This window comes from Cavia porcellus, unplaced genomic scaffold (assembly GCF_034190915.1).
Source record: "Cavia porcellus strain 051 isolate PalLab524CR breed Dunkin Hartley unplaced genomic scaffold, mCavPor4.1 scaffold_8, whole genome shotgun sequence".
Lineage (NCBI taxonomy): Eukaryota > Metazoa > Chordata > Mammalia > Rodentia > Caviidae > Cavia > Cavia porcellus.
The window spans coordinates 36,815,557-36,842,131 of record NW_026947491.1 but is presented as its reverse complement, the minus strand read 5'-3'; the positions used below and the strand labels follow the sequence as shown (position 1 = coordinate 36,842,131).

General features: G+C 40.8%; 1 protein-coding gene across 5 annotated transcripts in view; it reads right to left on the bottom strand.

The window, feature by feature from the left end:
* Window positions 1-26,575, bottom strand: part of Ano6 (anoctamin 6) — a 183,531-nt gene that overhangs the window by 17,776 nt on the left and 139,180 nt on the right. For all 5 annotated transcript variants that reach the window (XM_063254601.1, XM_063254599.1, XM_063254600.1 and 2 more), the window contains 6 exons: window positions 20,426-20,568; window positions 18,191-18,268; window positions 13,147-13,372; window positions 11,970-12,139; window positions 11,666-11,763; window positions 5,619-5,749 (listed from right to left, as the gene is read on the bottom strand). In XM_063254601.1, coding sequence (XP_063110671.1) covers window positions 5,619-5,749; window positions 11,666-11,763; window positions 11,970-12,139; window positions 13,147-13,372; window positions 18,191-18,268; window positions 20,426-20,568 — 846 coding nt within the window. The remainder of the gene's footprint in view (window positions 1-5,618; window positions 5,750-11,665; window positions 11,764-11,969; window positions 12,140-13,146; window positions 13,373-18,190; window positions 18,269-20,425; window positions 20,569-26,575) is intronic.

Genomic DNA, 26,575 nt, shown 5'->3' with positions numbered 1-26,575 from the left:
ATATTGAAAAGTCTTTAATCACAAATTATTTCCTGGTAATGAGCTTGAGACATATTTTAACCATATTATTCATCCTTAATGTTGAGCTAAGAGGATATTGGCAGATGATTTGTGGATTAGGGTTTTAAAAAAAGTACTAGATTGGGCAGACTAAGATTTGGGAACTTATCACATTTTTCTACACAGAATAATTTAGAATTCTAATATAAATTCAGTTAGTTCAAATGTATTTTTTAAAAAGCTAAAAGATGATGCTAAAGTTTATAAATAAGTGGACAAGTAAATCATAAAGGGGAATGATTCTAGTGACAGCAGTGACATTTTGGAAAATGACAATAAAACAACAAAAGTGCAGAATTGGTGCACAGATAGGTAGTATGAATTAAACAGAATGGTTTTAAAGCAGAAATAAAAATATGCTTGAGACTTAAATACATTATAATCAGTTAGTTCCAAGTATCGAAAAAACTCACTAAATCGCTGGAAAAAATAGGTACAGAGTATCATTTCTTACCTCAAAATAAATTCCAGATGGATTAAAACTTTCATAGTTAAAAACATCAGGAAAAAAACCAACATGGTGTATTTTGTTCTGATATTTAAATAGGAACTAAAAAGACAGATCATTTCAGCAAGGCACTCATCATAAATACAAAAATATCTCTCGCCTGAATTCTGCTGGGGTTCTATACTGCCCTCTAATCCTTCCCTCTCCCCTTGACAGTCAGGTTTCTTGAAGTCTCTGCACACTGTTTACTTCTCTACCGTGCCTTCCCTCCATGGAGTCCCGTCCTGGTTCAGCCCTCACCCTGCACTTGAATCGACTCTTGCTAATAACTCTGCAAATGACTGCATATTCCAGAGCCTACAGGTGGTTTCATTTGTTTATCTGATCACTAAGTTTTCTTCATTTTTGTTTTACTTAAGTATTGTTAAAAACCGGAGTCAAGTTATACGTTAGAAGCCAAAAACCTCTCAAATCCTTTCCTACTTTTCCCTCCAGCGCCACAATTAAATAGCAATTCTTCTTTTGCTTTACGTTACCCTCCCATCACTTTCAAATCCCTCTTCTGCAAATACTATGTACTGTTCTGCACTTAATCCTCTACCTGCTTTGCTCCCCCTTCTCTTTGTGGGTCTCACTTCTCCTATTTACTCTTTAAATGTCCCTTTTCTCCAGGGGCTCAGCATGTTTTCTGACAAATTGTTTTGAAACTCCTGCCTGATCTGCTCACACAGCCTCACCTGTCGCTCCTCTGAGATACTGTCTTTCTGATGCCCTGTACCAACATCCAAAATATCCATGACTGAAACATCTCAACAGGAGCTCTTCTCCCTATTTCCACCCCATATAATTCAGCATTCCGGAAGGTGGCTTTACAATTCTATCCTTTCAGTACTTAGCAAACCTGCTCCCCCATCTCTATTCTTCTGCTGACAGCCTCTATTTAGATGCGTATCAGTTGTTGTCTGGGTTACCTGCTGTACTCTCATGGATTGCCTTCCTCTATCCGATGCAGACCCCACTCAAAATGTTATCTTCCATCTGCTACCAGAGTAACCTGACCTTCTTTAACATAAACACTTCACAGCTCTCTTGTTTACCAATATTCCAACAGATGCCTATTTCTTTTAAGAATAAAGTGCAAGGTCCCTGTTGAGTAGAGTCTATAATGATGTGGTCCTTGGTGATCTGGTATTTACACCTATAGATCCTTCATTCCGCCATGCTTTGTTTATTCGATCTTCTTAGAAGTGACAACACCGGGCTGGGGATTTAGCTCAGTGGCATAAGTGCCTGCCTGGCAAGCACTAGGTCATGAGTTCACAAAAAAAAGAAGTAACAACACTTTTGTGCATTTGCACTCTAACATGTGTTTGCCTCTCTGCACAAAATGACCATTCCCTTCACCATGTTAGATAACTTCCTTTCAACCTTCAAAAGTCACTTGCTTGTCACCTGCTGGAGGAAGCCAGGTTTGCATTCTCAGCGATCCAGGAGTGCTGGCTCTTTGAGCACACTGACCAAGTCTTATCTTGGTCTCCTCTAGCAATCCAGACTGCTCAAGAAATATTTACAGAATGAAGGCATGCAGACAAGGTCTGCAAATTCTCCCCGGGACCTGCTGCCATTTGGGAAAACTCATGCTACTGGGGTAAGGCGGCTCTGTGCTGGCTTTAGACAGGTGAGCAGAGATGAGGGGACTAGGAAAGCAGGCCCGAGTCAGGGGAAGGGCTGCGGTGACTGACACAGGGAGGGCAACTGAGTTAGACAGAAATATTATAGGCAGTCAGACAGGGCTAAGGCCCTCAAAAGAGCCAATGCAGAAGCCAATGCAGATATCTTGAAACTGTGGGTGAAGGCCAGGGATTTATCTCAGTGGCATAAGCACCTGCCTTGTAAGCATGAGGCAGTAAGTTCAACCCCCTAACCAAAAAAAGGAAAAGAAAAAGAAAGAAAAACTGGGGGAACAGACACCTCGCTGTGGGCCAGGCCTCAAGACAAAAGATAAATCAAATATGCCCACATCCTAAGGACTGATATTCTAAATAGATGTCTATCACCCTGAGGAAGCCAGGAGTCACCATCCCAACCCCCTACAGGAGTAGTCACTGCTCAGTAAGCATGCCTGCTCGCAACTGGCTTCCCATTTGTACCCATTTAATGGATTTTACCTGAGTAATTAATCTTATTGGTTGACTGTAGTTCTGTCCCACTTTATGCCCACCTTGCAAGTCCCCATGTTTTCGCAACCTGCCTTGCAACGGTTTTTCTCTATGAAAGTCTCTAGAAAAGACAAGTGTCTTGGGCAACTCACTCGGCACGCCTGTCTTTCTCTCTCTCTCTGACAGAAGCTTTCTTTCTCTCAATAAATACCGTCTGCTCTTAACCTCCAATGTTCCTAAAATTTGTTCTTCAATTTTAGAGAATACAAAGTCATACTGAACCCATAGTAGGTACTGCATAGAGTGGTGGCTGCAAAGAGATGTTGAGGAGTTACTAGCATTCATTTCAGTAAATTAAATGGAGCAAATGATATGTGAAGAGCGTGTTTCCATAATTTTTATAAAGGAGCTTAGAACCAGAGCGACTGAACACAGCATGGCTGTAAGAGGCTGCACCATGGGCAACGAGGGCCATTTCGTCGCTTCAGCGTGCTTCATTTACAGCACTTGCGCACGGAAGATGTTGCCTAGTTCTCAATGTACCTATGACTGTGCTGGGTACTTGTGGAACAGGAGAGTATCTATGGCTTTTAGATTTTAACACCGATGCACTATATTTCTTTGATATTTTGTGTCTAAGTTCTCATAATCAGGACTGATACTCTGGGAAGTGATTTTGGCTAATGGCCCAGGGTTACTTCAATAATTCAAAGGATGGCCGAAATTCACTAATACAAATTTCATTCAAAGAAATCCATAGGCCATACAGCATTCGGTGGGGATTGGATGGGCCACTGTGCATGTAAGAGCAACTAATAGCTGTACAGGTGTTCCAAGTCACTTGAATATTCTTGAGTAGCAGCTTGAGTAGCAGATTCCGAGGACTTGCTAGCTACTTCTAACAGGCTCCCCAGCAAAGAGAGACGTACATGGAAGATGACTGCAGCTAGTGTTGCTCAGGCCTAGGAGAAAGGAGCTACCAAGTGATGCAGAAAGTTGAGGGGTATTGCTGAGGCCCAAGAGGAACTCGTGAAGTGAGAAGAAAGATAAAAGGCGGGTGGCTAGTGCAAGGCCTAGGCAAAGGCAGAGAGCTCCAGGGTCACTTGCAGGAAGATGTGTCCTTTAAGCAGTAGAATACACTATTAGAAAGGTAGAGGGGTGGTATCGTTAGTGAATGCAGGGAGATGGGATGGGGGCAACTGTGTGACTGGAGACCATTCCAATGGCATTTGTTATTTACTTTCAGAAGAACAAAAATAATCCAAAAGGCACTTGAGATTCTATCTTCTATAGTCTACAAGGACAAAAGCCAGATTTCACATTGCTATTGAATATACACTAACAGACTGATTCTCAGGAACTAGGTCTTTTAAGTGTTAAAATGATTGGAAAGCAATTTATTACATCTAGAAATCTGCCCATATCAGTTGTTATTCAATCTTGTCTGATAGGGTAGGATGGAGCCAAATTATTTAGTTCAAACTATTTTAATAAGCCTACGAATCTGTAAAAGTCTGGTCAACTTCTCCCCAAAGCACCGTCACTTATTTGACTCAACAACTACAGAAAAATCACTTTGTCCCAAGTTTTTTTGGGGAGGGGGCTAAACAAGGATATTCTGCACCAGGATGTTGTTGTTAATGCTGATAAAGGCTGCAATAAGAAATATTTATAATTACAATTCATTTTGGAATAATAAGTAATTATCATGCAGTTCTTTTGAAAATAAATGAAGTAAATATAGCTTCTTCATTATGCACTCTAGTTATACCCTTAATAAATCCTGGTCACCAAACATGCAGAAATGAACTTCAAATCAGACCTCAGGCTGCTACAGGTACTGGTGACTGAAGGAGCCACAAAATGAACCTTTCACTCACCAAACAGAGCAGATATATTTTCATGCATAATGTATACTTTCAAAAGCAATTATTTTATATATAGAATGCTATTTAATAAAACCCACCTCTATCTTTAGACATGTAAATAATAACCACAAAAGATGTCCTTGCAAATATAAAGATCCCTATGCATATATTCAAGGCCTATCAAACAAAACTTTGTGCCTCTTTTTCTATTTTTCTACAGTTAAAAAAAAAAAACCTGTAAAATTCAATGCAATGGTTAGCTGAAAGGGCACAGGTAAAAAGCATGTAAATTGTTAGCCATCAATTAGATACAAGTGTGTCATGCATAATAGGTTTTTTATGGAAATCTTTTTGGGGGGGGTACCAGGGATTGAACTCCTGACCTCCCGCTTGCTAGACAGCCACTGAGCTAAATCCTCGGCCCCTGGAAATCTATTTAAAAAGCATCAGAGATCTCAAAATCAGACTAATTGAAGAGGAGAAACAGGGCTCACACAAATTAATACACAAAGAGACAAGGATGTTCAGCAACAAGGGGAGCTGTGTGCTGAATCTTAATCCTGGACCAACAAAATGGTTTCCCATTCCTGAGGCCACTTAAGGAAGCAGGGGAAATCAGTGGCCAAAGGCTTCCAAGGCAGGGGTGGAGTGTGGGTACCCGTGAGCCCCCAAGTGAGCAGCATGCTGTTGCAGGCTTTATGTGACAGTTCACAGGTGTATGTGTCAAGCTGTGCCTGCATGAGCTCCAGCCCAAGCTGACTCTCACAGCTGAAGATAGGTACTAAGTCCATCCTCAGACAACACTGTCAGAATGTTTCCACAACTAGTGGTGAAGAAGTACCTCGATGAACACTCCATTTCATTACTCAGTAGTAAATATTTTGCTTCAAACAATGTAAGTATTAACAAAGACACACATGGTTGCTTTATCTGGAAGCCTAGCTGTGTAATTTTATCTCCTGGAGAAAAACATACTCCATTTCAACACATTAAATAATCATCTGGCTCTGTTAAGAGTTGCTCTTGGATGCCAAAATATGCTCCAATATCTCACATCACTTAAAACTTTCCTTAACAACTTACTCATTTCCAGATACTCATAAAATAACCCCAGCTTGCCCATGGGCTGCAGATGGTAATCCTGCTCCCACCGTGGCCTTATGTTTTCTGATCCGGAAACTCTGCGATAGCGTCCGATTAGATTCATGATCCAGCTGCCAAAAAACATCAAATTATAAATTAGAATATTATCAGACAAAGGTCATTTTGTTGCCATCTCAAAGCTGAGCACATCATCTTCCCCAGAAATTAATTTATTTACATGCTTAATTTCTTTTTATTTCCTGCCTCCTTATCCCTTCATGTACAAGTGTACACCTGGATTTATCAAACTATAACTGCTACTTTTTTTTTTTGCATGTGAGCAGCTCAATGTTTAAGACATTTTCTTTCTTTTGATTAATTTTAGTTTCTCACAGTCCCTCTTCACCATCATAATAGTCTTTCCACTATGAAAATCATCGATAGAAGCAAGCAGAATAAAGTCATGTGAACTGGTATGAAGTGCTGTGGAGAATAAGAAAGCAGGGCGAGGCTGGTTTACATCTGTGCATAGGGAAGGCCGTGACAGTAGTGGGAACAACCTCGCTGACAAGTGGAGGCAGGAAAGGCTGAGCTTCTGAGGCAAGAGCTTCAGGCTGGGCTTACGCTAACTGTAAAGAGCCGGAGGCAAGAGTGGGCCCCCACCTTGATAGGAGGCTCCTGTGGGCCAAGGCTCACAGCAAACAAGTCTGCAGGTCACTGTTCAGACACAGACGCTTTTAACCCTGAAAGAAGTGAGGAGACAGCGGAGGGCACTGAGTGGCAAGGGTCATCATGTGACATTGGGTAAAGAGGTCGCTGAAAGTATTAAGCTGAATGTATTAAAGATCAGAGAGGTGAAACACTCATTGAGGGCAGTGCACAGTTAGCCCCGGGCTCCGCCTCCACGGCACAGTCTGCTTTCTTAGATGCCACGTTTTTCCTCTCTTAAATCCTGTGGCTGCAATAAATGTTTCCTACACTTTTTAAGGCAACATGCCCTTGAAGTCCGAGTAGGCAGTAACATGAGTTGTGCACCTCCAGTGTGAAGACCCAGCATCCCCTCAAGCAACAGGTAGTCTGCGGTTTGCATGTAGAATTCACAACAGCTGCACAATAAGCACCTTCAAAAGCACACCTACAGCATCCGGGTAAGCTTCCCCTGTTTACATGTTTGTGTGGATTTCAAAATGTGACAATGAGAAGCCATCATAGGCCTGTGAAGACAGCTGCTTTGAGAAAAACCACACAGACCCTTGTCCTCCCTGCACCATGCACGTGATGGCTATGCACACACCCGCCTAGCCTAGCTCGGGCTCTGTGATGGTTCATGCTTCTCACTGCCACCTGTCTCTGCTCCTTTCTTGGCCTACTATGCAGGCTTTTCTGGTGGACTGCTTGGCTTCAGTCTTTCCCCCTCTTCTTTCTCATTGATGAAATCTAGGGAGCAGCAGGAGTCTGGGGGAAGAGGGAGGATGGACCTCAAACCTCCATGAATATGAATCTAAATCCATACTCTATTGCTTACTAGCTATTTTACTTTGGCAAAATTAATAGAAAATAGGGTGATAAGATGTTCACTATCCAGGGCTACTATCCAAACACACCTGTATGAGGTTTCCAGCTGACTGATACAGGATGAAGCTAAATGAAAACACAGGTCTGTGTCAGTTGGAGCCAGGCTTACGGATACTAGGCCACCTGAACCAATGGTTCTCACTTTGTTGTTTCCAAGAAAGACACTCATTGCTTGCTAATAGTGCAGCTTCCTACACCTCAGTAAAGACCTGAGGAATGTCCTAGAACCTGCAGTCTTACTGCCATCCCAGGGCCTTGTGACACAAGTCTCCAAGGACCACATATGTTCACCATTCCTCATGGCACCTCATCCTGAGATGAGTGGGCTTAGTTTCTGTGGGTTTATTTTTTGCTTTTTCTCTCCACTTCTAGCCTCTGCTTCTTCTGAATCCTCCCCATTCCCCCAGCAGTACACTTCTCTCTGGGCTAAATCCACCAGCTTGGATTCAGGAAGAAATTTTGTCCTGTTGCATGATCACCTGTTCTACCCTTTCCTACTATTTTGCCTCCCCAAATCAGTTCATGTGAGAGGTCTTTTTGATGAACTCTGTTTGCAGAGCTATGTACAGACTCTGAGCTTCTTTTATAGAGCTGAATCACTCATCTGTAGTAGAAATATATCCACTGTTGCCCAGGATCTTTCAATTTTCTACTGGGCTATGATTCTAATATGAAATCTCAATTTTTTTTTTTCGTACCAGGGATTGAGCTGAAATCTCAACCTTGAGTGTACATGAGAACCACCCACAGGAGTAAGACAAATAAACAAATTCAGGTGTCTTTTCTGCTGGCCAAGTCTAGAATTGCTTAGGGATTTGTAATTCCTATTAACATATCCATGCATATTAACATAACTGCACATAACAAGTTGCCCTTTACTAAATACTTATTATGTATAGTGTAAAGTACTTAATCCTCATATTCTCTTGGCCTTTTCTTTACCATATTTTTCTACATACTAAAGACAGTCTTCATTTATGTTTAAAGCATTCTGCAGTATTCCCATTTACAATTTTTGAAATTCAAGTGCTGTTCACTATCTGAAATTATTTTGTGTGTGTCTACTTTTCTTGAACTTAAAAGGGTAAGTTGGAGCCTGTAATCAGGACTCTGTGTATCTCTGGCTCATTCTCTGTTTGATCATATATTGAAATCTTGTAGGATGGCTCATTTCTCTAATTATATCAGTGCACATTCATTGTGGAAAATATAGTAGAAGAGATAAGAAAATGATAGCTATCTACCATCTAAACACCCAAGGCTTATTTGTCCTTAACATATGCACGTTTCTCTAGAGCGATTTGCCTAACACAAGAATTGTACTAACCTTTTGTCAAATACAGTATAAAGCAAATTCCCAAGAATGACTCAAACATTAAAATACTAAGTGGAGTTGGGAAGACCAAAGGGCCTTGAGATTGTTCTCTGGGTCTCACAAACACTTCTGGAATTTACTGCTATTTTGTACGTGAAGCATAGGTGGCACTTGTCTACTCAACCTTCTGTGCCCAGGGCCTATTTGACACCAGGGAGCAGTCTGGTGCAGGAGAAATGCCAGGGGAACCCGGACCTGAGAGCCAGACAAGCTGCTTTCCTGGTTACAAGAATCCCAGTCCGGGATATGGGCCCAAAGCGCATCAAAGGATGGAGCAGGTAGAGTTCTGGTGAAATACATTTCCTTTTGACATAACAGGAAAACGGCTACTGACTTTCAAGCTTCTCTCTCTTTTCCTATTTATTTTTGGGATAGGTGAAGTTCTAGGCAGCAAGGGTAATAACTGTATCGTGGTATACGTTTTTGTATGAAATAAAAACAAGAAGGAAACTGGAATCTACACAAAGCAGCAAACAGCCCAAGTCACTTATGTCTGGCTAACCATTTTTCCAGTTTTAAAGCTAAGGGAAATAAAATTTGAAACATCCAGCAGAAATACTTTAGGCCAAGAGGAGAAATATCTAAAGAAATAAAGGCAAAGTTCAGGTTACTGTACGTTTTAACAATGGGCTTACTCGAAATGAAAATACAAAGGGGTCAACAGATGTAATAATTTGTCCTTGACTTTTCAGTGCTAGTTTAAGGTATACTAATTTTTTAATTAGAAAAACAGTTCACTGTCATCAACTAGTTATCAGGTCTTAACATTCAATAATCTACCTGGTTCAGAAAATGCTTTTTAATGATCTAGGACTGAGTTCAGAATTTCTTCTATTTTATATATTTACAGAGCAGAGAGAAACCTGCTGATGGAAGAGGTGGGGTGGGGAGAGAAACTGCATGCGATGGGAAAACAGGACAGGATGGCAGGAGGCTGGAGAAGGAAGGGTGGTTAAGTATAAAATAAACCTGCAGAGTGCGGTACAAAGTTTAAAGAGGGCAGAGAATTTTTTTCACTTCAAAATATAATTTCCTTGAGTTTCTGACTTCATGCCCCAAACAGCAGCAAAATACATCTGTGCGCTGGAGGGCACCAGGGAGTGAGGCTCAACATATCTGATTTAGGCTGGCATGGAACAGAGAAGGGTACAGATACAGGAGGAACCACAGAGGGGATCAAGTTCCATGGTAGCAGAAACCAGAGCCGGAAGTTACCTTGAAACACTAGGTGGTAGGGGCCAAGGGTTTATTTAGCTCAGTGGCATAAAGTGCCTGCTTGGCAAACACAAGGTCATAAGTTTGATCCCCGACACCAAAAAAAGAAAAAAAAAAAAAGAAAAAGAAAAGAAAAACTAGGTGGTAAGCAGAGTAAAAGACCACACAAACATGTTTCCTTCCTAATCATGCAGCACAGGAATGTGCTAGGTTATGTGGCAAAAAGGAAGTAAGGTTGTTAACCGGCTGGCTTTAACACAAGGAGGGCATCCCGGGCAATCAGTGTGAGTCCAACATAGTTAAGAGAGTCGTTAACAACCAGGCATGGTGGTGCATGCCTGTAATCCCAGCACTTGGGAGGCTGAGGCAGGAGGAACGCTGCAAGTCAGGAGCCCTCTTGGGCTACAGTGAGTTCGAAGCCAGCTGCACTACATAGTGAGACTCTGTCACAAAAAAGGGGAAAAAAAATCACTAAAAGAGTAAGAAGAAAATGGAAGAGGAGAGAGCGCTACAGAAAACTCAGTTGGATTTGAGATGGGGAAGAGAGGTCACAAGCCAAGGGATGTGGGCCGTTTCTGGGAGCCAGAAAAGTAACGAGATCAACACAAGTGCCTCTAGAAAGGCACACTGTCCTCCAACATTTTGATGCCAGCCCAGTGAAGCCAGTGTCAGACTGCTGACTTCCTGGACCATATGACATTATATCGGTGCTGTTTTAACCTATGAATTTTGTGGTAATTTGTTACAGTGGCAATAGAAAACACAGTAAGATTCCTGAAATCTGTGGAAAATGCAGATGGCATTGGACTTTCCACTTTGATATGGGATGGAATTTAAGTGAAATCTGAAAGGACAACAGAATTTTAGCTAATGCCTGAGGTATAATTATACTCTAATTCTTTTTTGAGCTCCCTCAAAAAAGACCCAGGGTTTGGACCCAGGGTTTCTACTACTGAACAACATCCCCACCCCATCCTTTTTTAGACAGGGTCTCACTAAGTTATCTATGGTGGGGTCAAACTTGTGATCCTCTTGCCTCAGTCTGCCAGAGTGCTGGGATAAGAGGAATATGCCATCGTTTGGCTCCTACTCTCATTTTTAAGGGAAGAAACAGTAAGTGAAAACTTCTGTGGTTATTACTTTAGATAACTACTTAAAACATTAGGCATGTATCTTGTGCTTAGGATTCTCCCAAATACCTTTTATTAAAAAGTGTTTTTGGTGGTGCTGGCTGTCGAAACCAGAGCTATACACATCCTGTGCAAGTGCTTTACCACTGTCTACATCTCTACCCCAAATGTCTACCAAGAATTCACAGGGGCTTACAGCCATGGGATCCTGGTGCTGAACTGCACAATAGTTCCTTACTGCCTGCGAGAACTAGACAAATCATTAATGTCTTTAAAATCAAAGATCACCATTATAAAAGGGAGATGAGGATAGTTTGGAAGATTAAACTATGACTAGCACACTACATGCAAACTATATATCACTTAATGTAGTGACAGACACATCCAAAGAAGTCAACAAGTCACGATTACTGACATAAGTCTCTAGTATAAAGAGAAGGGTGGAGGGCACAGCTCTAACAAGAGCCCTCTCCAAGGCCTGTGATTAGCTGGTGCCAGTAACAGTTTAAGAAGCATAAACTACAACAGATAGGGATTTTCATTAGGTATAAGGAAGGCTTTACATACTTTTTAATACTAGATATGCTTTGACTGTGGACTGGACTATCTTGTCTGAAGACCTCTCACTGTAACAGATTCTGACTCATTTAGAGCGAACATACAGCTATGGGGCTGTGAAGGTAAATTACTTGGACGGGTGGGCGACCTTGGCTCCTGTCTCATCACTCAGGTGTACGCTATTGAATACTCACGGAAGTAATACTTCTTGGATGTTATTCCAGATTGCTTTTCCTCCCATGATTATTGTCAGCTGAGTCGTCAGTTCAAGGAGGCAGCCACCCGGGTCACACTAGCATGTTAAAAAGAAAATCTCATTTAGGTTTTAGATGGGTGTAACAAGAAATACAGTTATTAAATCTATTTATTTTTGACACTTGTTCTGTCTAGGCTAAAAACATCTAAAGAATATCCAATGAAAAAACAATTTATTAGAAAACTGAGAGAAAACATGAAGCGGCTTAAAACTGTCAAGAGACTACAATTCTATTTCCATACCTCTTCATTTCTGTATTTCCCCAGCCAATATACCGGGTCTCCTGGATAGCCTACAAATTTGCCCTTAAAAAATGCTATGTAGAAGCAGGATGAATAGTAGTTGACAAACTGGAATAAGAACATCTTCATAGTTAGGCTGTTTTCATAATCAGTCTGGGTCCTTGGGAGTTCTGTAGGTAAAATAAAGAAAAGATATCCAATTCGTGACTAGCTTTGAGACCTGAATCTGACACTTTTACATGAGTTAACATGTTGAAAAATATACGATTCACACTGTTTCCACTTAAACTGTTTTCAGTTCCTTAATATAGCCACTATGTCACTTCCAAGTTTAAATACTATTATACAAGTTCTCTCCTCACATGAATATATCCTACATGAAAACAAATATATATACACACAAAAGGTGCAGGTACATAGAAATAAGTGTGTGTGAGAGAAATAAGTGTGTCTAACACATATACATATATACACACATGTGCCCATGTGCAAATATTAGGCTATGCACTGTCTTAGGTCTAAATTGGCAGCAAACTATTTTTAAACTGCATGCTACAGGATGTTCTCTTATCTTCCCAAGTTGTACCATGGGTGGTCTGCTGAAGAAGGGGCAGCTTGCTGGAGGCATACAGGAAGATAAAACAAGCCATCTTCCTAGTTTGGACTCTGAATTGTTCTGATTGTCTGAAGATGGCAATTGAGAAATGCACACAGAGACTGACCCAGAGGAGTGTCACTAATCGCTAAGGAGCTGCCTGGGACACATATCAGGCCAGAGGGGATGAGAATTATATTAATATAAATGGTACAGGGGAAGATACATAGCAATATGATTGCTTGTCATCTCTGCAACAGAGGAGCATACTTGCCACAGGAACCATGATCCTCTGGCACTTATTTGGAAAAAAGAGACTATTTGCTTTCAACAAGAGAATGTGATCTAATGTAACTGAAAATATTATTTAGTACCAATGTGTTTCATGGACATTATAATGACTATCTTTGCTGTGTCCCTTTTATTCATGCAAAGGTAATTTATTTCTGATACAGGCTAGATAAAATATGTTCACACTCAAAAATCTCTAAAACTTATAGCCTACAGGAATTCAAACAGTTAGAAATAGTCTATTTTTACCAGGCCTAATATACAATGGCCTAAGCTAGGAGTGGATCTTACCGAAGTTAGTGATCATGATGGCCACTTTTTCATAGAAAGTGTTCAGAATCATGATAATGATAAAGCTGATGATGGACGCAGTGATGGACGTGGCCATCTGCGGGGTCAGATACTTCTGGATTGGGTCTGTCTCGTCGATGCTTTTGGGAAGGGTAGTGGAAAATACAATGAACACCGAGAGCCTGTAAACGATGATGCCGATAACTGAAGCAATGATCAACAGGATCTGAAAGCACAGTAACCACAATGGCATGAGACTCCCCAATGATCAGTTTGCTGTTAAAAATTGGTCCTGTGCTTAAGCAAACAAGATGCATACAGAAAGTGATACAAATATCATGTAAATGTTACAGGAAGAGGGGGGAAACAGGACTTGAGACAGGTAAGGACTGATGGAGATCAAAGGAGGCTAAACTCACTAATATAAGATGTTAACAGGGCAACTGTGTGAAGGGGTAGAGGGAACCATGGGAACCCTATACTTTCTATATAACTTCTCTGTAAAGCATGCTTAAATACAGAGTATCTCCAGACAATACAAAATTGGAATAATGGGAAAAGAGCTGTGATGGTGGAACCAATGAAAGCATCTTTTCCATAATTACTGAATGGTGTAGACTAGAAGTTAGTGGTTTTATGCCCATTAAGGAGATGTGATCCCTTCCAACAGAATCCCTCATGTAAGGAGATTCTGGGCCGGCCATGATGCTGGTCAGAAGTGTCCTATGCTAACTGGTTTCTGCTGATGAAACCTCCCTTAAGTTTTCCACAGTCAGCAGTTAAGATCTGATAGTGGCAACCACTCACACCCACTTTTCCACAAGATTCATTTCACTGATTCACAGTGTTCTTAAATGCTCACTCCCCAACATTAATGGGAGCATCTGAAGCACAGCTGCGCATGGCAGGATTCTGCTTCCCAATATGCAGCTTTTCTCTGGGCACTGCGTAGTGTGTGTTAAAGGTCCCACGAAGCTTTCTCACTCATACATGGTACTGGAAATTACTGGATAGGCAACTTTACACTGTTTTCTGACATCAGCTTGCCTGGATATGCTCTAGAGCCATGTACTCGGTGTGTCTGACTGCTTATGATGACAGCCACAAGAGAGGACCAAGCACTCACATCACACTCTTGACAGTAACAGTCTACTTTTCAGCAGTAGAGAGCAAGGAGTGGTTATTCCACAACAGGCCTGGAGCCAGATCCCTGCATGGGAATCTTCATTCTGCCATGAACTATAAGAACTTAAGCAAACTAACCTCTGGGACCTCAACTCCCCTATCTGTACAATGGGCATAAATAAGTAGAGCAACTAATTTAAACAAATTACTACAGTAAAAAACAAAACAAGCAAGCAAACAAAAACCAAACACTTAAGTGTAGGCACATGAAAAGCACTATGTATGGTGACCAGTGTTAAAAAGATGTTTTTCTTCCTCTCTAAGCAATATGCTCCAAGAGAAGGCATTACATTTCCCTGTGCTCTTGTTCACTTTCCCCTTCCCTTCACAGTTACGTCTCCACTTGTGAAATGAATTAAGATGTGTGTAAAAATTGCTAAGGCTGAGAAAAAGTAGATGTAGCAACTGAATCTCCCTCACTTCGTACAACACATACAGGCAGAGCATTAAATATAACATCATTCTACAAATTACATCAGTATTTGTTAAATGACTGCAAGAGCACTCTTTAAATGCTCACAGCTCACCTCAGCACATATTCTGGTTAATCCTCAGAGAAGGCCTGTGAGGTAGGTGCCAGTTATACCTCCTTCATAGATAAGACAACAGAAGCTAAGAGAGTAAGTAATTTGCTTAGATCAAGCATCTGGTAGTAAAAGGACTGTGATCACCATGACTTCAAGGACACGCTGACCTCTACAAGGAACTGCCTCCTCTGTAGTTTGTGGAATGAATTCTCAATGCGTTCCAGAGCTTTTACACACTTTCCAAGTTTTTATCCTTTTTTAGGATGCTGGATGTATGATATTTCTTTACAGAAACATGGAAGCTTTTTGGAATATAATTTTAACATATTCTCACTGTAGAAGTTTCCAAAGAACCCTGTAATGGATGCTGGTTGGTTATGCTGGACCGATCTGTTCCTTATCCCAGAAGTCAAATTCTATTTTTGGTGGTGTGTGGAGGGAGAACCCCTCCTCTATTTTCAGCCCTGGAGTGGGGGAAGGATGGCCCCAGTGGTGCTCAAGCAGTAAATCCTGACTTGTTTCAGACCAATAAGATCTCTCACCCCACTTTGGCTTTAATAGAGCCAATGAGACGTGAAGAGACACTTGTTTGTGGCCAGGAGAAAAGACGCTTCCTTTATCATAAAGGGAGCCACTAACCAGGACCTCTTTCTGTTTAGGTATGAAGTGAGATCCGGAATTCTGTGGTCACTTAGCTACCAAAAGGCAGTATCTTGGCCCACCATGTTGGGAAGACACTTGAGGCAGGATGAGAACAGAATGAAACAGACTTCAATGTTACTTAAGCTGCAGTAGCAAATCTGAACTGAATTTTAGCTCAGATCTAGAATTATCAGTTGTAGTAACCAATAAATGCCACCCTCTTCCATTCCCCTCACGCCCCAGTAGATACACTGACTGGGGGTTGATTTTGTTGGCTATAATTGAAAGATTTAATAAATAAAATATTTTTAAAAATAGGAAAAATTACCTTCTGTTTACATACTGGAAAACTTCTTTGGAAACTATATATTATTTGCATATTTAAAATCACTTTATATATTTTTATCCTTCTTGGAACTAACTGTGAAGGACAGCATTTTTAAATGACATAAAATATTTTCATGAATACACCTTCCCAAGGTTGTATGTGGGGTCTGATGTGGGACAGTTTGGCTGACATGTATGTGTGCACATACACGTGTGTATAAGATGTTGTGAAAAATGGCTTTGAAGAAATTTACCTTTACTCACCACATTGAAATATTTTTTGATTAAAAGTTTCTAAAATTAGTGCATTAAAGGCTACTGGTATCTTTAAGATTCTTAATACAAGTTGCCAAACTGCTTTCTCAGAAGGCTGGTGTGAGATGAGACCTAGAACCTTAACAGGAGAACAGCTTAGCTCAGGAACACGGAGTCTGCCTGAAAGGTGAAAAGCAGATCACATTTATGTGCACCTGACTGAATTACTGCTGAGGTTTGACTCTTCTCATGCTTACTCATTGTTTTTCTGTTTTTTTTTTTAAATGCACAATTATGTTTTCTGTCTCTTTTGCTACAATGATTTCTGGTGTTATCATATAGGTGGTGTGGAATCTATGTACTGAAGGCATTAAACTTTTACCTTGTCAACAAATATTTTTTTACGGTGTTTTGTTTAGTGTATGTATTTAAATATTTTCCTCTATCTATTGTTAAAGACTGTACAAGCATTACTGCAGTATTGATTTCCACTTTATTATTTAACATTTAAAAAAAAAGTTTCAGGAATTTATTATAGTGTGGTGATTCAACCTTTATTTTTTCTCCTACTGGCTAACAAGTACTCCACTCCCATTTGTAGACTAATCTTTCGCTTTTTTTTTCTTTAGCTTTTTAAGATAGGGTCTCAGCATGTATTCAGGCTGACCTTGTACCTGCTGTGTAGTCAAGGATTACCTAGAATTTGTAATTCTTTTGCCTCAGCCTCCCAACTGCTAGGATTACAGACGTATGCCACCAAAGTTGGCCAGCTAGCCAGTGAGCTCCCTTTCTCAGTGGTCCACACTCACTCCGCAGAATATGCGTTTTTCCTATCTTTAATAATGTAAAACCTGGCTACCAAAAAAACAAATCAAACAAACAAGAAAGCCTGGCCAAGTAATTTTTACTTGTTCCATGTACATATAATGCCTCAAGTACTCAAATTATTATATCAGAGCCCATTTTTAATGTCCTACTTTCTAATCTGACCTCCTATCTGGTGGTTCTTGATCCAATAAAACCCATTAAATTATCTTACTAATATGATTCTATTAATAAACCAAAACTAATTTAAATTCTAGCATTTTAAAAATACTGTTTTTTGTTTAGAAATAGTCTCCTTACATATAACATCATTTAAGGTTTCTTTTTTTAATTTAAAAAGCAAAGCAACAAAAAAAGGATAGCAATGATACAGAATTCAAAAAACAGTAGGAAATTTAACACTTGTTAATATACTGCATATTGTTATCTTAGAAACAGTTGCTCGGGTTACAAGATTTAGGCATGAAAAACATGATCAAACAAACAGTGAAAGCACACACTGTTCCTTTTGATGAACTAACAGAGACATACACACGTATGTATGTATACCCACGTGCACGGCTTTTCCCTTCTTTCTTTTCTCCTTTCTCCTATCCCAGATACTCTCTTCTTTTGAGCACTTTCTTTCCCTTTAACATAAAATCTAGTGTACATTTTGGATTGTATTTTTTATTTTTTACACTAGGGACACAAGATGATATTTACAAATGTGAGTTTATTTCAATTATGAGTATGGTCTCAAGCTGCCTCCATTTAACTATAAAGTTTCTTTTTATATCTTTGAGTAATTTTTATGGATTTTTATTTTTATTATGAGAATATGTTTATTGAGAGAAAGAAAGCTTTTGTCTGAAAGACAGACAGAAGTGGTGGGTTTTTAATTTTTCACTACTTCTTATATTTTTGCAAAGGTTATTTCTAGACACTTTATTTTGGTTGTTGCTGCTGCGAAATTTTAAAATTCTTAATGCTTCCCCTTCAGTTTCTTTATTAGAAACGGGAAAATCAGAGCCACTGCCTCGATTTAAACTTGGGAGGTGCCAAGACCTGGGAGAAGCGCCCTGAACACAGACAGCCCTCAGAACTTTAAGAATCAGTCCAGCGAACAACAGGTGATAACATAGCTCTCTGGATACAGCACTCTCCTGCTCCCATGTACTCTCTGAGACCACAGAGTTCCAGGCATGACTTTATTTCCTTGGTATTTAAGATCTTATCTTGACTATATTTTTATATAACCAATTCAAAAATTACTCAAAAAAATAGTTGTGATTGGGTCTTACCCAGAAAAAGACGGCACTGGCACAGAGGGTCATCCGGATGCACTTCCCACAGGCGGTGAAGGGGATGCGCTCTTCCTCCTAATGTATACAAAGAGTTCAGTCCATCAAGGGAGTACGCCCACACAATTATTTTTCTCATCTGCCAGTAAATCTTAGGGTTCAGTTAGTTTGCAACCACAGTCTCCTTCCTTATAAATGCACATTTTTAATAATCTCAAACAGGCACATGACATGTGCTGTGTTTATTTTAATGTTTTTTTAAAATACAAGTGCAAGTAGCAAACTGTTATCCACTATGAGCTAAGCTCAGGAGTCTCGGTATCTGCTGATGCCACACTGTAAAGTGGCATTCCTGGGCCTGTCTTGGGTTTTAGAAGGGACTGTGCTGCTAGCACAGAGCCCAGAGCCCAGGCAAAAAAATAAAAAATAAAATTCATGGATGCCTATAAATACTAGCAAACAAATATCTGCTTCTTTATTGAGCTTTATATGTTAAGACAGTTTCCAATTTATAGTTTATAAGAACAGACTTAAGAGTCTTAAGAGAAGAAATCTAACCTGAATGGTAAAGAGTACCTAGAACACAGTAACAGCTGCAGATACTGACCTGGCATCCACTCTGTGCTAAGTATTGTTCCAAGTGGGTTTCATACATAAACTTAGTTAATCCTCACAACAACAACATGAAAGCAACTCTAAGAGTCCAGTTTTGTAGAAAAGGCAACTGAGACATAGACAATGATTAAATAATTTGTCCAAGCTCACACAGCTTGCTCACAAACGCACTCAGGCAATCTCATTCTTGAGACTTTGGAAATCACACCTTTCCCGTCTCTTTAAACCAGAAGAGGATATATTAGCAACAGGAGTGAAATGAGGAAGAAAAATATATAGAAAACTGACTCTTCATTTGCAATTTCTTAACAAGTAACATTTCGGTGAAAATTTAGCTAATGTATTGGTTGGAACTTTTAACTATCAAGAAAGGATAAAACAAATGATCTCTTCTGTAGTGTTTTTCTATGTTACTGATACTGTAAGCCTCCCTTCTTAGCCAAAACTCTTTATGAACATTTAATTTTATCTAAGTTTTAGCCTTCATTCTTTTTCTTTGTTTTGGTTTGTTTTTTGTCAGCTTTCATTCTTGAGAATATATACTTTTTTAACAACACATGCTTTGACCATCTTCTCTGGTAAACTGTTGTAACTATATGTAATGGGAATCACTTGAATCTTGTTACATTGTAAGAGATAAATGTCACCTTCTAGTCATAACTGAACCTCATTTCTTTTTCCATTTACAAAATGAAGAGTTTGAACTGCTCCCTCCAGTGCCTTTCAGTGCCGACATTCTATAAATCTGTGATTCAGTTTATGAAATCTATAGTTGGGGATGGTCTCAGCTGCTCTTGGTAAAAGCACTTGCTTTCCAAGAGTGATTTGTATTTGGAAACCACTCTCCTTATGCTGATGACTGCAAGCACAATCAGCTCTAAATTTCCTGTGTTGATGGAAAGCAATTAATGCAGGAGATTCAAAAATCACCTTTTGGAGGCTTTGGCATATATACAGATTTATGATTTTATTTTTACAGCAGTAGTAGCAGCTGGAGCAAACCTACTTTTCCAATGACATAAAATGCTTAGCACAGCTGGAACTTCGTCAGACCCTCATCTATCCTTTTTTCCTTGACTTTAGGATAATAGCCACACTATTGTGTGCACATCTCAACCAGAAGGTGGAGCAGTGACTGAGGCTTAGTGCAAGATTAAAGGTCAGCAGTTTAGGATGGCTAAGGGACTGTCTCGAAGGTCATGTGATAAACTAAGAATCAGCATTAAAAACCAATGCATTTTGCTTTATACAGCAAACTCAGTGTAGTTTTGAGGGAGGCATTGTTACCTTTACTACCAAAGAAGGGGCAATATTTGTTTCCACTGTTTACTGTTTTTTTTTTTTTTTTGGTACGGGGATCTCCGGCCCCACATTTACTGTTTTAAGCAGTGTTTCTTCACCTTGGCTTGTACATTAGAATCACCAGAGAAGCTACAAAAACCAAAGACCAAAGGAATAACTCTATGCCCAAAAACACATGCCAGCTACTAGCCTCGGAGTGTGCAGTAATGGAATTCAGACACCAGGAGTTTTCAATATTCCAAAGTAATTCCAATGTGCAGCCAAGGTCGAGAACCATGCAGTAAATACACTAATGGCATCCAATCACATCCTTCTTACCTGAGTAATCTCATTTATCACTGTATGTGTACACTGTGCTTCATATTCTGGTCGGGCTTGTTCTTCCTGCTGAAACTCAACAGTATCCCATTCATACTCCAGCTCTGCCTGGCGACGCTTCCAGAACTCCAAAAACAAAGTAACTAATGAAGGGAGAAACCAGGATCAAATGATCTTTAATGATGACTGAGGTCCACACTGAAATCCACACTGAATTACACATAATACTTCTGTATATGGTAAACAGAATCCAATGGGCAAGCGATACTTTAAAAATGATTTTTATAAGAAAACATTGATAATTCACATAATTTATAAAACAGACATAGTTTATGGGAAAGGGAATTGTGGAAGGGTCTAGATGCTGACACAAATGCCCTGCTACTAGCACTTCCTTGCCAACTAAAAACACAAACACCTTATCATTCAAAAGCAGACCAGGGTCTACCATTCTATCTATTTTCCCCCATGTCCTCTCTGTCTTGCTCTTCCCTTTCTTCCTAAGAGCCTGGAGGAGAAGGGAATGTTTTAATACTCTCCAAATCAATTAATATTCTCTTAACATAAAACAGGTATTTCTCTCAACCTAAGTATGAAAAATAATTTTTGGCACTCATTTTTTAGAACATGTAGCTCAAAATATCAAATGAAAACATTGCATGTTAATGGAAGGTGCAGGTTTAGAGTAAGTTCCCTAGAGCCTTTCAATCAGGTTGTTATTCCTAAGTCCTTTCTCAGTAGAAATTCTGGAATTAGCACTCATCTATTCATAAATATTTCTCAGGAGTCTACCATGGGCTGTTAACAAATGAGGCAGGCAGTCTGTGCTTCAGGGAGCACCTAGGCAGAGGAGTACATGAGTCCAGTAAACAAACATTAGCGCAGATTGCTCCGGGCCACGGCCCCAGTGGGGAAGGCCTTCCCTAGAGGCGGGGACCACTATGACGAACTATGAGGTGACTCCTGAGCTGATCAAATGTAAATGGTAGTAGGTGGGACTGCACACAAAAGGAGAAGAAAGCCAGAGAAGGATGTGGCGGCTGGATGGGAGGTCCTCGTGGAGATGTAGCAGGGCCCAATGTGCCTCAGAAGTGAGGGTTTTGGCATCAAGGAGGGGGTGACGTTGGGGTTCTACCGTGAGGCAGGGAGACCTGCTGGCAGGTAAAACATCATACGGCAGCATCTCTGAGCAAGGGTGAGCAGCAAGACTGATGAGACACAGGTAGGACGGAAGAGGCAGGAAGAGGTCTAGGGTGCTGGCCTTTCATTCTACGTCAGTTAAGAGCAGCAAATATGAGGGGAAAGATAACAGGCTCAGTACGGTCAGAGGTCTGGGGGCTACTCAAGGAGAGATGTCCAGTGGGCAGGTGCTCAGCAAAGAACGCGGGGTGGAGAACTGGGCGGAGCCAGTTTTCACTGTTGTGTCAGGGCAGTCTGACTTGGAGTGGAGCAGCTATCTCAGAATTGCTAGTTCTCACCCTGGCTGCACACAAGCAGTACTCGGGGAAGTTTTTAAAAATACTGAGCCCAGGCAGGAAGGAATCCTGGGGTGCAGCTCTGAAGAGCACAATCCAACACTCCCCAACAGGGAGGACAACTGAAGTGTTTAAAAGCACCCACTTTCCAGCTGTGTTTTCGATACATTTTTACTCCGTAACAGTAAGGGAGAGTAGAGATAACCTGTAGGTTGGAATCAGGCTCAAATTGTATACAGTGAACAGAGTGATGACCCTATAACTAAAGGTCTCCTAGTCATTCACGTCCCTGTGCCTGTCCCTGGGGAAATGATGGAACCAACCTTTCCAGTGGGAGGCAAATCTTAAGGGGCCACAGTATGACACAATCTTGCTGCCCACCTGAGCCACGCTGGCCTCACATGTCAGATACTCTCCGAAAGACTCCTGCCGGGTGGGACAAAGTACTCATGAGCAACCACTGAGGGCCGCAGACAAACCAGTGTAACACATGCTGCCCATTTACTAAAGCTCCCTACACTGTATATTTCCTTGGCAAACGCCTGTGTGTTTCCATCGAACAGAAGGCCTCACAATTTATCCGAGAACTCTACTGCTAGTATTGCGTATGTCCCCATCCCAAAACTTCTCTCAACTCTGCCCCCATAATAATGACATCATTCCAGTGATAGCTGTATGTTTTCTTTTTAAAAAGTGTAATTTATTCACTATCGGCCCCTCTCTGCTCATCAACATATGCAGCAGGCATGTGTCCTGATCTGTATCTGCTACTAGAATGTCTATCACGCCCTCAAGAATGTCACCTTTAGGGGCTGGGGATTTAGCTCAGTGGCATAAGCCTCTGCCTTGCAAGCAGGCACTTGTGAGTTCAATTCCCAGTACCAATAAAAAGGAAAAAGACGACCAAAAAAAAAAAAAAAAAAAAAAAAAAAGGAATAAAGAGAATGTCACCTTCATGTGAGCACTGATTTTGCTTGTTCAAAGCCAAAGCTGTACCACGTGGTGGGAATGTAATGCATACAGTGAATGAACAAATTTAAAAAACCACACCAGATGCTAAAAAGGAGCCCTAGTAGTTGGGAAACTGTCCACTCAGAGGTTGCAACTGATGCCAACTGCTTCCCTCTGCAGGTGACATCTACTTTCAATCACTCTTGGCTATACCAGTCTCCTTTGGTTCTCAAGAAAAGGTCTGGCTAACCCCGTAGCCAGCAAAAGTCTGGCTAACCTGAGGTGGAGAGTATACACCATGGGGGATCTGACAGTTTACTGGTGACATCATGGTCAGTTCTCAAGTCTTGGCTGCTGAACAGAATCCGGGGGAGACAGACTACCAGAATCACCACACGCACTTTTCTGCATCACAGATGTCACAGACATACTCTCTGAGCCTAACTATATTTCAAAGGAAACTTTGATTCAGGACATTAAAACCCTGTTGCACTTTGGCACCTGCTATGGTTGGGTGTGTCTGAGAGTGTACCTGCAGGGTCTGTGCATTCCAAACTTTGCCCTCTGGGTGCTGATGTTGGGAACTGGTGGAATTCTTGAGAAGTGAGGCCTTGTGAGAGGTGATTCAGGTGTTGGGGATATTGCCTTGGAAGTTATTATGTGGTTCTCACAGGACCCCAGTTAGTGTATGAGGGAGTAGGTTATTAAAAAAGAGCAAGACTGGTCCCTCCCCTAGTACCTGGCTCCCTGTCTTGCTATGGGATCTTCCTCACATAAACTCCTGTGAGGATGCTATCTGCCATGTGACATAGCCAAAAATATCCTCATCAGAGCTAGACCAATGGTGTACCACACTCCTGAATGTCCAAAACTGAGAGCTAAATAAAGTTCTTTATCAATTACCCAGCTTCGAGTATTTTGCTATAGCAATGGCAAATAGACTAATACAAAACCTGTATTCATAAATGAAATCAGTACTCATAAACCTATTGAAATTATGCCAGAAGACTGGTGACATCTTGTTTGTGTTACAGAGAGGTCAATACCCATGTGAGATGATATAGATCCAAAGAGATAGAAATGACATTTCCTAAATCATTTCTATTTTTTATAGCTCCAAACAAAATAGCGCTATTTCATCAATCAAAATAAATATTTTTTCACCTTTCCAAAACTTGCTATGAATTTATTAATATACATCACATTTTATCATGAATCCAGTCAAATTATTTGCAGGGCTCATTTCTTATTCTATGCTTGTTGCTGTGTATGGGGCCTTAGATAATTTGTTTAATTTACTTGCCATTTTCCCAGCCTTTAAAATTATATCATTTGCTCATATCTAGAAACTGTATCAACAGATGACTCATGAAAATAAACTGCTTTTCCCCCACAAAAATAGCAAGCTAAGCAATTCAAATTAACGCTATTATTATGAAAGAATAGTGGTTACTCTTCTTTCTCCCAGAACTAGAACATAAAGGCAAAATGGTTGATGTTTACTAAGTTTCTGGGTCATTTTTCTCATAAGTGGTAAGACTGCACTGTAAGCAAGAAATGTCATGGTTTCGTTAGCAATTCTCAGCCTTGAAAACAAAACCCCTGGGACTTCTAACGGGTGGGAGTTTGGTTCCTCATATCACTTACAGGCGAGGACTCTGAGGGAGTCTGTGGAAGGCACTGGTTACCTAGCACCTCACCGAGTGTTTAGGGCATGTACTCAGACCACAGTGGGCTGGACCGACATGCATGTCCCACACAGAATGCCCTGGGACAAGGGCCAACTGCACGTGATCACAGACAGGAGTTGTGTGTCTTTTGCTCCCTGTCTCTGCAATAAGACAACTGGTAGAACTCCGGGGGCAGAGGGTGCTGCTCTCTAATTCTCTGGCAAATCACATACTATGGTTGAAGCTCTAGTCAGTGAGTTAAACTCTCGTATCACATGTAAAAGAGAGGGTGGTTTGGATCCTGGGAGTAAAAAGCAGCTTCTCCCAATCAGGTTATTATTAGATCTAAGGAAAACAGGCCTGGGTGTGGAGGCACAGGCCTGGAATTCCAGCATTCAGGAGCGTGATGAAGGAGAACTGCTGATCAGCTGGGCTACTTAGTGAGTTCAAAGTCAGCCTGAACCACATACAGAGAGACAGAAAGAGAGAGAGAGAGAGACAGACAGACAGACAGACAGACAGACAAACAGAGAGACAGAGACAGAGACACAGAGAGACAAAATAGGAATCAGATGAAGAAGATGCCCATATACAAAAAAAGAGATGACAGCAGCACACTGTCGGTGGTGTTATGTCCTGCTGTGCTCTGGGAGCTGTGAGTGTTCTCATTACCACAGTCTACTTCCGAAGATCTAGGGTGCTTTTACAGGCCTTGAAACTCTCCAGACCTCATCACTTACACAGGTCTACGAGGTAGCTTAACTCACTCAGTCTTTACTGTGCTTCACTAAATTGAAGGAGGTTAGAAATGACATTTCTCAGCCTCTCTCACAGCTAGTTCAGATGCGACTCTTAAAATGACCGTCAGACACATCTGTGTCTCACCAAAATTAAAAACTGGCTTAAATGGAGGCAAAGGCGGGGCAGCAGGCACTGTGTTATTTTGCTGCTGCGGACCCCCGGGAACAGCTCAGGTCTGGAAGAACAGTCGCTACAGCCAGTTCCCGATCCACGTGGAGCCAGTGGGGTTTCCAGATCCACGATCCTTAGTGAGCCAGGAGTCCCAGCTCTTTTTATGGAAATTACTAGGGCCTATTTATCACTCAGCCCTCAGATACAAAAATGAAAAACTCTAGTCCATGCGGCCAAGAGGCTGAGCCACGGAGACTCAAGTGGAAGTTGTTAAGAAGCAACAAGGCGTGGGGAGAGTGAGTATGTTCAGAATCTTTACTACAACCATGGGCTGTGTTCAGCCCTCCCTGAGTCAGTAAGACTGGACAGCTGGTTTGACCTAAAAAAGAGGACTTTTTCATACCAGTACATGATTTTTACTATATTTTTCTTAAATGGTTTTCTACCCTCAATTTTTATCATCTCTAGTGAGGGTAAAAACATCCTAAGTGCCACATCCATCTGAGATAAAAGAGACACTGCAAGAATATGAAGGTGATTGTATGAATAACTTCACATGAGTCTCCCACTGGCTGGGTTCTGCAGCCTCAGACTTTCTGTAACGAGGTTCACAGCAGTAGTTCTCATAAGGCAGCAACAAGGAAAGCCACAGACAGTACTTAAAAGAGTTCATCATCTAGATGTTGTGCTTAAAGAGTTGCGTATGATGCTACAGTCTGTACAGCACTGTTTTCTGCATTCTAAAAATCACTCAAAATAAAATTAGCCCAGTGCAAAAGGAAGCTCTATAAACTTGGAATATTTAGTGCCCAGAGAAAAGGAAGGTTAGTATGAAATACGAGGTCTGTCTTAGCAAAATTAATGTATATTTTTTGCTTAAAATGTTTTTTTTTATTTTGCAATGAGCATTCATTAGTGTAACACAGTTTAACAGATGTGCTGAATCAGTCACACAGATTACAAATCAGAGCTGAAACTGTAAGCCCACAGTTAAAAACGCTGAACCCTGTGTTCAGCACCTGAGTTCTTATGTAAAAAAAAAGATGTACTTTACAGTATAGGGTTATGGGGCTTTGAATATAAAAGTCTGGTCTTCATGTGTCAAATTATACTACAGCATGGTCTCCAGCAAAAACACTGAA